The sequence below is a fragment of the Jaculus jaculus genome, chromosome 16 (assembly GCF_020740685.1).
Source record: "Jaculus jaculus isolate mJacJac1 chromosome 16, mJacJac1.mat.Y.cur, whole genome shotgun sequence".
NCBI lineage: Eukaryota > Metazoa > Chordata > Mammalia > Rodentia > Dipodidae > Jaculus > Jaculus jaculus.
In genome coordinates this window covers 35,605,743-35,618,884 of record NC_059117.1, presented here as the reverse complement: position 1 = coordinate 35,618,884, position 13,142 = coordinate 35,605,743, and the positions used below count along the sequence as shown (strand labels likewise).

The window sequence follows — 13,142 nt, the reverse complement described above, 5'->3', positions numbered from 1 at the left end:
TTGCAGTGGCTGGAGGCCCTGGCATGTGCCCGTTCTCACTTTCCCTCTCTCTCTTTGTCTCTCTCTCCCTCTCTCTCTGTCAAAAAAAAAAAAAAAACAAAAAACAAAAAAAAACTTGACGTTCAGCTTCTTATCACACCAGCCATATTGCCTGTTCTCTCCAGCCCACAGTGACTTTCTTACCAGGAAACAAGGCTATATTTCCTCCACTGCAGGAAGTTCTCACCTGTTGGCCTAGAGGGCATTGTTTGTTTGTTTATCTACTGAGGCATCCTCTTCTTGCTGCCCAGGCTGATCTGACACTGGTGAGGTCAAGTGATTCTCTGGCCTCGGCTTTCCAAGTTAGCTGAAACTACAGGTACACACCGCTGCACCGAGCTAGGGCACACAATCTTTAGCTAGAGTGGGTAGATAGGATCCTACTGGGAAGGCAACTTTGAAGTAAAGGTCCGATGAAGTTGGAGGTTGATGGGGTGAGTCCTATGCATGCCTGGGAGAAGAATATTCCAGACAGAGAGGACAGCAAGTGAGAGGTTCAGAAAAGGAAAGGTTCTGTGACTGGGGAGTCATCCGGGGGCACAGTATACTAAGAGGTTGAAGTAAGAGCACAAGGTGGAGGTAGGCAAGCCTTTTGGACCTTTGTGAGCCATTGCAAGCATCTTGGGTTTTTTTTCTGAGTAAGGTGCAAGGATTGAGGTTGTGAGCAGAGGGGTCATATAACCTGGCTGCTGTGATGAAGGTTGCAAAGTGCTCCCAGTGGGGTGTGGGAAGTTAGGAACTACTGTACTCATCCAAGTGAGAGACAGATTTTTTTAAAAAAAAATTTTATTTTTATTTATTTATTTATCTGACAGAGAAAGAGAGAGAGAGAGAGAGAATGGGTGCGCCAGGGCTTCCAGCCATTGCAAACGAACTCCAGATGCATGTGCCCCTTTGTGCATCTGGTTAATGTGGGTCCTAGGGAGTTGAACCTGGGTCCTTTGGCTTGGCAGGCAAACACCTTAACTGCTAAGCCATCCATCCAGCCCGTGAGAGACAGAGTTCACTGTAGCCCTGTCTGGCCTCATACTTGGGGCAGTCTTCCTGCCTCAGCCTTCTGAGTACCGAGACAACAGGATGAGCCACTACCCACATTGCTTATCATCCACTTTGTATAACTCTCTCCCACCCTCTACCTTTTCTTATCAGGCTTTCTCTAGACTTGTTCTCCCAACCTAGAGAGCTATATCTTCCTGGATTCTTACTAGCTCAATTCCCTTCTGCCCTCTGATTTTTCTCAGGGCCAAGACCCCTGAAAACATCTGTCCTGTCTTCCGAGATTGGACTGGTTGATACTTGTGACTTCTTCCATTACCTGTGAAGCACAATATAATGATTTGATTTACTGCTCTCTATACTTGAGAAAAGGGATATAGTTGAATATTTCTCCTGTGGTCACTCAGTGACAGTGAGAAAAGACTACTTTAATTTTTGTTTATTTATTTAAAAGACAGAGGAGGGGAAGAAATACTATTTTTGGTTGAACACATATTTTCCTGTTAGCTATATTTTAATTATTTAGCCTGAGTTACTTTCTTTTAAAAAATATTTGTTTATTTGAGAAAGAGAAAGAGAAAAAGGCAGATAGAGAGAGAATGTGTGTACCAGGGCCTTTGGCTACTGCAAATGAGTTCCAGAAGCATGCACCACCTTGTGCTTCTGGCTTATGTGAGTCCTGAGGAATCAAACCTGGGTCTTTTGGCTTTGCAGGCAAGCACTTTAACCACTGAGCCATCTCTCCAGCCCTGGGCTACCTTCTAGAATTAAATTCATGCTAAAAAGCATTTGCTTTCCTGGTGTTACTGGCAAAATTTACTTGGAATATATGTAATATAAATATGATACATATAACATATATATAATTTACTGATTAGTAACAGTTATGGTTTGGATCTGTGTGTTTTAGGAGCAACTTTGATCTACCTCATGAGTCCAAGATTTTTGATTTATGTAAGCTGTGCCTTATCAATATGGGTAAGATGAAGCATGAAATTTATATCTTATATGGCTAAGAAAACTAATAGTAAAGTATTCAAATGTATCAAAATATTAGACGCAAAATGTATGCATATATTTTTATTTAGAAATGTTTTTGAATGAATAACTATAGAACAAATAGAGGAAATGTATGAAACATGCATGTAAAGGATGATTCCAAAAATAAGTATAATGTGCTGAGTGTGGTGGCATATGCCTTTAATCCCAGTACTCACTTGGGAGGCAGAGGTAGGAGGATCACCATGAGTTCAAGGCCACCCTGAGACTACATAGTGACTTCCAGGTCAGCCTGGGCTAGAGTGAGACCCTACCTCAGAAAAAAAATAATTATAATGTGAATAACATTAAACCACCCCAATGAAGAGGTAGGGTGCAGCCAAGGACCTTTCTCAGTCACATCCATTCCTTGCCAATGAGAAATAGCCATTAGTCCCTTCTGTGTGGATGGGCTTCCTTGCTCTTCTCTGCTGGTGTAGCCCTTCACTGGTGTAGCCATTTCTTAATGAAATCCTCCTGTCTAGAGTCTTCTTTGTTCTACATCATGTTTGTAATACCATGTTGTTGAAAGCAGCCTTGCTGCTTTTTGTTACTATATAGCATTTCCTTGTATGATATAGCAGAGTATATTTTATTAGTCTTTCAAAAAAGCCAGATTTACATAGATATATATGTCTTATTTGTCTGTCTCTCCTTTTTTTTCTATGTCTTTCTCTCTTTTTAAAAATTATTTTTATTTATTTATTTGAGAGAGAGAGAGAGAGAGAGAGAGAGGGAGAGAGAGGATTGGGTATGCCTCTAGCCACTTCAAATGAACTCCAGATGCATGCACCACCATGTGCATATGGCTTACATGGGATCTGGAGAATCAAATCTGGGTCCTTAGGCTTTGCAGGTAAGCACTTTAACTGCCAAGCCATTTCTCCAGCCCCCTTTCTCTCTTTGGTGTTTTGTATTGAATCTAGAGTCTTGCTCATGTTAGTGAAGTATTCTACCACTGAGCAATGCATCTAACCCTATGATCCTGCTTTATGAAAAGAAAATCTATTTATGAGAGGGCGGGGTAAAGAGAGGGAGAGACACACAAGGGTTTCTTGCCACTACAAACTCCAGGTGCATGTATCCACCACTTTGTGCATCTGACCTTACATGAGTATTGGGGAGGTTTTGCGAGCAAGGGCTTTTAACTGCTGAGCTATCTCTCCAGCCTCAGTTGATTTTTTAAAAATACTTATTTATTTAAGAGACAGAAAGAAGTAGACAGAAAGAGAGAAACTAAGTATGGGTACTCCAGGGCCTCCTGCTATTGCAAACAAACTCCAAATGCATGTGCCACTTTCTGTATCTGGTTTTATGTGGGTACTGGGGAACCAAACTCAGGGCCATCATGCTTTGCAAGCAAGCACCTTTAACCATTGAACTATCTCTCCCATTGAATTTTTAAAAAATTGTTTTTTGTGTAGGATTTAATTCTAGCTCACAGTGATCTTTCTAGGCATATGCCACCATGACTAGCTTTGCCTTTGTTGTTGTTGTTGTCCCCCCCCCCCCTTTGGTATTTCCAGGTAGGGTTTTGCTCTAGCCTAGGCTGACCTAGAACTCACTATGTAGTCTCAGGGTGGCCGGGAACTTGTGGCGATCCTCCTACCTCTGCCTCCTGAGTGATAGGATTAAAAGCATGCACCACCATCCCCAGCTTTATTTATGAGAGAGAGAGAATGGGCATACCAGGGCCTTCAGCAGCTGCAAATGAACTCAGATGCATGCACTACCTTGCGCGTCTGGCTTATGTGGGTACTTGGGAATTGAACCTGGGTCCTTTTGGCATTGCAGGCAAGTGCCTTAATAGCTAAGGCCTCTCTCCAGCTCTATTTATTCATTTTTAATTTTTACTCACTTGCAAGCAAAGCAAGACAGAGAGAATGGGCACACCAGAGCCTCTAGCCACTGCAAACAAACTCCAGATGCATATGCCACTTTGTACGTCAGGCTTTACGTGGGTATTGGGGAATTGACCCTGGTTCATTAGGCTTTGCAGGCAAGCACCTTAACCACTGGACCATCTCTCTAGACCTCCAATGAATTTTTTTTGAGGAAAGTCCAGAAGACTGGACTTTTTACATGAGAGAGTGAGTGAGTGAAAGAGAGAGAGAGAGAGAAAGAGAGAGAGAATATTGGCATAGCAGGGCCTCCAGCTACTGCAGTTGAACTCCAGATGCATGTGCCCCATTGTGTACATGTGTGACCTTGTGTATTTGCAGTCACTGTGCATCTGGCTTACATGGGACCTGGAGAGTTGAACATCAGTCCTTCACAGGCAAACACCTTAACCACTAAGCCATCACTCCAGCCCCCGAATTGAATTTAAAATTTTAGTTTCTATTGTTACTCTTTTCAGCTCTAGAATTTTTATTTTTTTAAAATAGTTTCTTACTTCCTGATCAAAATATCAGACTTGGAATTCATTTCTTTAGATAATAACCATTATTTTCTAGCCTGTGGCTGATAATCTAGACATGCAAAGTCTCAGTGAGGCTGTCTCTCTGTCTCACTGTCTGATATTTGTTACAGGTTTTTCCAGAGTGCTTTACTTCCTTATCTGACTGGTTATCTTTGACCAAGTACCTGGCATCATATTTAAAATGGCTGCAGAAGCCAGGCATGGGGCGCATGCTTTTAATCCCAGCACTCAGGCGGCTGAGGTAGGAGGATCGCTGAGAGTTCAAGGCCACCCTGAGACCATATAGTTAATTCCAGGTCAGCCTGGACCAGAGTGAGACCCTACCTCAAAAAAAAAAAAAACAAAAAACAAATAAATAAAATGTTTGCAGAAGCCAGGTGTGGTGGCACATACCTTGGATCCCAGGACTTGGGAGGCAGAAGTAGGAGGATTGCAGTGAGTTTGAGGCCAGCCTTGGAACTACAGAGTGAGTTTCAGGTCAGCCTGTGCTACAGTGAAGCCCTACCTAGAAAATTAATAAAAGAAAAGAAAAATAAATAAAATGATTGCAGAAATGAGAAGGTGGTTTCTTCCTTCTAAGAGGACCATAGATGCCTTCTCTCAGGAGTATCTGTGACACTGGTCATTTGCCTCTGACATAAGGCTGCAGTTGCTAATGAGAACAACAATGCTCAGTGACACAGGAACCATCCATGCTTAAGGCTTGGGTGTCCTGGAACTTGCAGATGAGAGACAGCTGGGCCCGTTCACCCTTGTTCTCCCATGGGTCAGTCACGTGGTCTCTCGGCTTGCTAGAAGATGCTTATTTCCTCTGACTTTCGGAGGCCAACAACACTGCAATTCTGTCTCTTTTTAAAAATATTACTTATGTATTTATGAAAGACAGACAGAATGGGCGCACCGGGGCCTCTTGCCACTGCACATGAATTCCAGGAGCATGCACCACTTTGTGTACCTGGCCTTACATCAGTGCTGGGGTCCCGAACCCATAACAGCACGTTTTGCAAGCAAATGCCTTTAACTGCTGAGCCATATCTCCAGCCTCCAGTTCTGTCTGTTTGCTGTGGCTTCTGATAAGCACATATTCTCAGGGTATCTTGAAGTTACTACTTAGGATGCTCATGTTCCCCCAAGAGTATATTTGATATTTCTTATTAGCTTACTTGTTATTTGATGTGTTTGATTATAAAAATATTCTGTCTTGGGCTAAAGAGATTGTTTAGCAGTTAAAGACACTTGCTTGCAAAGTCTGACAGCCTTGGTTTGATTCCCCAGCACTGACATAAAGCCAGATGCACAAAGTGGCACATGCATGTGGAGTTCATTTGCAGGGGCAAGAGGCTGTGGTGTACCTGTGTTCTCTGTCTTCCACTGTACTTGCAAATAAATAAGAATACTTTTCAAGTTATAAGTATATTACATAATAATCAATTTATGGTTGTTCTGCATAAAAGCATAGTTTCGAAATTCTGTTTCTAAAATTTGCATGTCCTTGGGGAAAATGTCTTTCTAGATTTTAACTTTATTCCATCCTTTGGTGTGTCATGACAGCATGCTCTGCCTCTTCTGCCTTGCAGGGAGACCGGATGTGGCACTTTGCTATGTCTGTGTTCCTGGTGGAACTGTATGGACATAACCTCCTTCTAACAGCAGTTTTTGGCTTAGTGGTGGCTGGATCTGTGCTAATATTTGGGGTCTTAATTGGTGACTGGATTGACAGGAAACCAAGAAATAAAGGTAATTCTCTTGTATGATGTATGCAATTATGCAATATATTATGTCCTCACTAGCTTTGAGGCACTGTGTAATGAAATAGAATTGTAGATCTGAGCTACACTGAGGAATAACTTTAAAACTTTATGAGGGGACTTGAAGATGGCTCATTGATTAAAGGCTCTTGCTTGCAAAACTTGATGACCCAGGTTTAATATTCCAGCACCCACATAAAGCCAGATGAAAAAGTAATGCATTATCTGGGGTTCATTTGACCCTTGCATGTCCATACACACACTCAGACATGTGCAAACAAATAAATTAATTAAATTAAAGCAAACAAAAATAGCTTTGACAGGGGGGAGGGAATTACCATGGGATTTTTTTTAATAATCATGGATAATGTTAATAAAAATTTAAAAATTAAAAAAAAGCTTTGAAATAAATTATATAGCTTTTTGTTATATTGTCTGACTTTGTATTCTAAATATATATATATTCCCAGCACCGAGGATAAAACTCAGAGGCTAGGCCCATAGATATGCTAGGCACATGCTCTACCATTGAGCTATATACCCAACACTTGTTTTTATGTTCTTACCTAGTATAAATTTTTCATATTGAATTACTAAAAAATGTGCTTACTTTTAAATATTCAGGCATTGCCTAAATAAACTGTGCATGTATTGTTTTTGTTAAAGGCAATTTTTATATGTAAAAGATCAAAGACAGTCTTTGTGTCAGGTAATCTGTTTTAATTAGGAATTAGTTTCTGGAGAGTTCTTTGCTCAAATATAGATCTTTCAGCTTTTAATGTATGTATTGTCTTAAAACTCCATTGTTGGGCTAGAGAGATAGCTTAGCAGTTAAGGTACTTGCCTACAAAGCCAAAGGATGCAGGTTCAATTCCCCAGGACCCATGTAAGCCAGATACACAAAGTGGCACATTGTGCCTGGAGTTCATTTGCACTGGCTGAAGGTCCTGGAGTATCCCAACTCCTCCCCATCTCCTTCTCTCTCTCTCTCTCTCTCTCTCTCTCTCTCTATATATATATATATATATATATATAATAACTAAATTAATTAAATTAAAAAAAACGACATTGCCTACTGAAGATTTCTTAACTTGTTCTTCAGTTGTCCTGTTCTGTTGATTAGTAGTAACATTGCAGCAGACTCAGAAAGGCATTTGTTGAAACAAGACCATGGAAAGGTCAACTGCTTTAAAATGTGACCTGTTGCTCCTTAGGCCCAGATGAGAACCCTCTGTTACAGATTAAATCCAGGAGAGTCAGAGGTGGCAATTGAAAATTTCAAGTTTTTGGTTTTTTTCTTGAGAGAGATAAAGAGAGAGTAAGAAGGGGAGAGGAGGGGAGGAGAAGAGGAAGGGAAAGGTGGTAAGAAGAGGAGAGGAGATAATGGGCATGTCAGGGCCTCCAGCCACTGCAAAGAACCTCCAGACACATGTGCCACACTGTGTATTTGGCCTTTTCGTGGGTCCTGGGGAATGGAACCCAGAACCTGGATCTGACAGGCTTTGCAAGCAAGTGTCTTCAACCACGGAGCAATCTCCATAGTCCAAATTTCAAGTTTTCTTAAAAATTTATCTGGAATCTGGTTTTTCATATCATCTCTCTCTAACAGTGTTTTCATTCGCTGGTGAAGGCCAGTTCTTTTTCTTCCTTTGGGTTGCAAAGGTGTTGCCGCTCGTGAGCACGGAACCTGCTCTTTGTGTCCTGGCCAAGCCTGCACCGGCTGGTGGGAATGGCGAGCCTGGCTGGCCTGGGGGGTTGTTCAGATGCAGTGGCTCTGCATGAGATGGTGCTGCAGCCGTGTCTCAACACCAACAGTAAATACTGGGCCCCTGGGTGTTTCCGTTCGCAGTGGCTCACGCCTCGCTCTTCATTCAGAACGCCTCTGTCACCACCTGCTGCGGGGTCCTCATGCTGGTGTTCTCCTACAGAAGGGAGATGGAGCAAATCTGGCATGGCTGGCTCATGGTGAGTGTCACCCTGCTCCCTCCTGTGCACTGAGAGCCTGTCACAGACCCAGACCCTTGTGTGCACCGGGAGGTCATCTCTACATGGCCTGCTCACCATGCCCTTTCACCACTACCTTCCTGACTCCTCGTTTCTAAACCAGCCCAAGTCCCACTGATAGCAAGGCAGCAGAACAGCGGAGCGTGTCTGCAAAGCCACAATTAGCATGGGCTCTGGTGCTAATGGAGTAAGGAAGAAACACTTCGCATCACGACAACGGCATTTGGTGTAGACTTTCCTGGAGCCCTTTTCTCTCAAAGGTCACTGAACTCATTAAGATGTTCCTCAAGCTGTCAGATAAATAACTGTGTTCCATGGTTGGCAGGAAGGTCTATTCTTGGCCTCTAATCAATCCCTCCCTCCTTCTGCAGGTGGCCTGTTACGCAGTGGTGATCACCCTGGCGGCTGTGGCAAACCTGGCTGGTACAGCCCTGACCATCACCATTCAAAGGGACTGGATTGTGAGCCTTACTGGGGACAACAGAGGCCAGCTTGCTGGTGAGCAGTGCCCCCCTGGGCCTCATTAGTCCTCTGATGAGCCAAGAAATAGAGGCCAGCCATTCACAACACTTGAAGAGTCAGTTTCATAGACTGTAGGAGAAAGGAATTTGGAGCCAACCAGATTTGGGTTTGAGTTCAGCTAAAATCTGCTATTTCTATTACCTGTTGCATTTCCTGGGGCAAATTACTTAATTTCCCTGAACTTGAATTTCCTTGTTTATAAGATGGGTAGACACATAGACACTCACTCATGTACTCGCTCTCTCATTCAGAGCTCACTTGGGAAGGAAGGACTTGTAAAGTGCTTACCACTGCATCTGCACAGAGGAGGTTCCTAAGAAATAACTGGTACTGTTGTTATTGAAATCACAGATAAACTGTACATCAGGGAAGTAGCTTTTCATTTGCATCTGCTTTTAAAATTTTATTTACTTATGGGAGAGACAGTAAGGAGAACGTAGAGAGGGAATGAGTGTGGTTGTACCAGGGCCTCCTGCCACTGCAAACAAACTCCAGGTGCATGTGCTTCTTTGTGCATCTGGCTTTGCATAGGTACTGGGCAATAAAACCTAGGCTGTTAGGCTTTGCAAGCAAGAGCCTTTAACCGATAATCTCTTTCTAGTCCAAAAAGGTTTCTGAATTTCTCACCAGTGATAACTTTCCACATTCCAAACCAAAAAAAATATTGGAGAAGTTGCTTAATGGTTAAGGTGCTTGCCTGCAAAGTCTAAGGACCCATGTTCAAATCCCACACACGCCAGACACACAAAGGTGAGACAAGGGCAAGGCCACACATGCCCACTAGGTGGTACAAGCAGCTGCAGTTCAGTTACAGTGGCTGAGGCCCTGGCGCACCAGTTCTCTCTCTCTCTAAAAAATAATTATCCTCCAATATGGTTGTTGAGTGTCACTGATAATAGGGGTAGAAATCTGGGTGTTTTCTAGTGAAGGAGTTCAGTGGAATAATCTGACATCTATTTTGTTTTTCTTCCATTTATAAAATGTGGATGGTCCACACTGCAGTGGGTTCTAATTGCCACTTAGAGCTGACGATCTCACGCTACCCTGTACTTGTACAGTTGTAGTGCCTGAGCGTTGATGGCTAAGATAAAGAGAGCTATTAGGGAGAAGTCTGTAAAGTATGTCTTGCAGACAATAGAGTCCCCTTATAATCATGTCGGCTTTTAAGTTGCACTTATTTGCATGTACTGAGGCTTCCAAATCACCACCCCAAATAAGAGCTATGGGATTAAAAGCTGGGTGACATACTGTTTTAGGCGTCCTCTGTCTCTGGTCAATAATACCTTCCTGGTCCCTCTTAATTATTGTAAAGAAATTTAAAGTAAAGTGCAGGTTCTGGCTCTTTTTTATTTTATTTTTTTTTTTCCTCTTGGGTTTTTCAAGGTAGGGCTTCACTCTAGCTCAGGCTGACCTGGAATTCACTATGTAGTCTCAGGGTGGCCTCAGACTCATGGTGATCCTCCTACCTCTGCCTCCCACGTGCTGGGATTAAGACATGCACCATCATACCCAGCAAATTGGTTCAAGTTTTTAAATAAACACATTTGTACATAGACTTCATGATGGTGAAATCCTTAGGAGATAAAGCTTTGGAGGCAGAGCGCCCAGGTTTGAGTCTCCACTCCACTCCATTCCTTACCCTCAGCAAATATATTCACTTGTCTATGTCTGTCTCTTAGCTTATAAAATGGAACTACTGCTTCTTAGAGTTGTTGGCAGCAGTAACAGAGATGAGCAGAGGCATAAAACCATGTGCCCAGCACACAGGAAGAACTCCACTCATTCTTCTGCCCTCCCTTCACCGTCACCATGAGACTTGTAATGGTCATGATTAGTATTAGCATTTTGGGGCTGGAGAGATGGCTTAGTGGTTAAGGCACTTGTCTGCAAAGCCCAAGGACCCATGTTCATCTCTCCAGGTCCCTCGGAAGCCAGACACACAAAGTGACATAAGCTTGCACGATTGCACATGCGCACAAGGTGTTGCACATGTCTGGAGTTTGATTGCAGTGGCTGGAAGCCCTGGAGCTCCAATTATTTCTCTCCCTTTCTCACTCACTCGCTTGTATAAAAAAGAAGTCTAGTATTATACTAAGTGAGGTAACCCAGGCCCAGAAAGCCAAGCGCCACATGTTCTCTCTCACATGTGGATCCTAGCTACAGATGACTGGGCTTCTGCGTGAGAATGAAAATACTTAGTAGCAGAGGCCAGTAAGTTAAAAAGGAGACATAAAGGGTAGAGAAAGGAAGGGAGGAGGATACTTAATAGGTTGATAGTGTATATATGTAATTACAATGATTGTAATGGGGAGGTAATATGATGGAGAATGGAATTTCAAATGGGAAAGTGTGGGGGTGGGGAGGGAGGGAATTACCATGGGATATATTTTATAGTCATGGAAAATGTTAATAAAAATTAAAAAAAAAAAAAAAGAAGTCTAGCCTGTTGGGCTTGCCTCAGAAAATATATATTATCATTGAGATAGTGGGTAACTTAGCCTCCTCCTCATTTTACTAATCTGATAATCATTCATGTTCCAGCACAGTTTATATAGAAGTTGTTTGCTAAGTTGAAAAGCCCATTGCTAATCTGTAGAAATCTAAAGAGATCTTTCCTTCCTGGTATCATCATCACATAATCTTGAGTGGTTAGCAAGCCCAGCAAATGCATGGTGTCAAGTTCATCAGAAGGAAAGGCTGCACCCATCCACTGAGTCACACAGTGTTTCCTCCTCTTACTTGCAGGGATGAATGCAACAGTCCGGCGGCTGGATCAGGTCATTAGTATATTTGCCCCTCTGTCTGTGGGCCAGGTGATGACATGGGCATCTCATGTGATCGGCTGTGGTTTCATTCTTGGATGGAATGTGGTTTCACTGCTTGTAGAGTTTCTCTTTCTGTCCAGGGTTTATCAACTAGTTCCTCAATTGGCTGTAAAACCCCAGCAACAGACTGGGGAGCACTCCCTAGAAAGGCAGCGGGAGCCTATGAACATGCAAGGTAATTTTAAACTCAGAGTGCTCTCATGTTTTCCTTCTCCTCTGTGTGAGTGTTTCACTTCTTTTCAGAGCTTGTGTCTGGTCATAATCTTAACATTCTGTTTGCAAATGAGCCTAGAAACAGTGATAAATGAGAAAGCCGTAGTTGTATTTGCTATTGGTCCTGCCGTTTGATTTCACTGGTGAGGTCGGGCAGGGCTGCCTTACGCAGTTACACCGACTGTGTACGGCATCACTCCAGGGACTCCATTTAGAACAACTCCAGCGTAAGCAGCACCTTAGGGAACTGTGCAGTGTGCAACCTGCACATGCTATGGGGGGGGGCAAATTACTCCTTCCACGCTCATGAGCATCTTCCTCGAAGGTGCTAAAATGGAGAGATGAATGTGTCAAGGACTATGGGGCTGTATGGGCTCCCCTTCAGTTGGATAATGTGATGAATTGGGCATCTCTGAAAATGAGAAACTACCTAACAAAGCCGGGCGTGGTGGCGCATGCCTTTATTCCCAGCACTTGGGAGGCAGAGGTGGGAGGACCGCCGTGAGTTCAAGGCCAGCCCGAGACTATATGCTGAATCCCAGGTCAACCTGAGCTAGAGTGAGACCCTACTACCTCAAAAAAACAAAAAACAAAAAACAAAAAACAAAAAAAAAAGAAAAGAAATCACCTAACAGTATGGTGGCGATGACAGGAAGGAGGAGCTGCGATTTCTAGGGTCTCCTTCTCCTTCAGTAAGAGCCATCTTTGCCCACTGGCAACATTGCCTATCTGCCTGGTACAGCACAGTTCCAGACTTGTTTCTGACAGTTTCCCTTTCTGGGCTTCTAAGATTTCTTGTTTTTTCTCAAGTTGTTTTGTAATTAAAGCCCACCATACCCAACTGCATGAACAACATATATGTATTTGTAAGAGTAAATAGACAGGCTTGCCCCAATGATAAATGGACAGATGGATTGTAAGTGTCCTCATCCGCCATGTATCACTTAGGTGAGCTTGCAAGGTGACCTTATTCATATTGTCTGTGAAATAAGGATGGTCAGAGAGCTGACTTCATGGGGGTGTTGTGGGAATTAAATAGGATAGCCTAAGCAAAGGCTTATTTTAGCCCCTGGCATATACAACTGCTTAAGTCATTGTTAGCTGCTTTCTCACTATTGTGCTTTCATTATCTGTATTTCAAGTAGTGAACTCGTTTCTGAAGTGAAAACCTCTCCTTCCCCTTGGCTCCTTGTTTAGCTAGGTTGGATTTGGCTCACCAGTTCCTCTCCTTTATTCAGAGTCCTTATTTTGCTCTCCCAGTCCTTTGTAGAACTTGTCTTCATTTGTGTTGAGTACCTCTCACCTATTGTCATGTACTTTTACATACTAAATATT

General features: G+C 42.9%; 1 protein-coding gene across 1 annotated transcript in view; it reads left to right on the top strand.

Moving 5' to 3' along the window:
• LOC101606930 (solute carrier family 40 member 1-like) overlaps window positions 1–13,142 on the top strand; it is a 34,513-nt gene that overhangs the window by 8,919 nt on the left and 12,452 nt on the right. Inside the window, exons 4-8 of the mRNA XM_012947536.2 lie at window positions 1,946–2,013; window positions 6,073–6,232; window positions 8,093–8,208; window positions 8,619–8,745; window positions 11,515–11,788. Coding sequence (XP_012802990.2) covers window positions 1,946–2,013; window positions 6,073–6,232; window positions 8,093–8,208; window positions 8,619–8,745; window positions 11,515–11,788 — 745 coding nt within the window. The remainder of the gene's footprint in view (window positions 1–1,945; window positions 2,014–6,072; window positions 6,233–8,092; window positions 8,209–8,618; window positions 8,746–11,514; window positions 11,789–13,142) is intronic.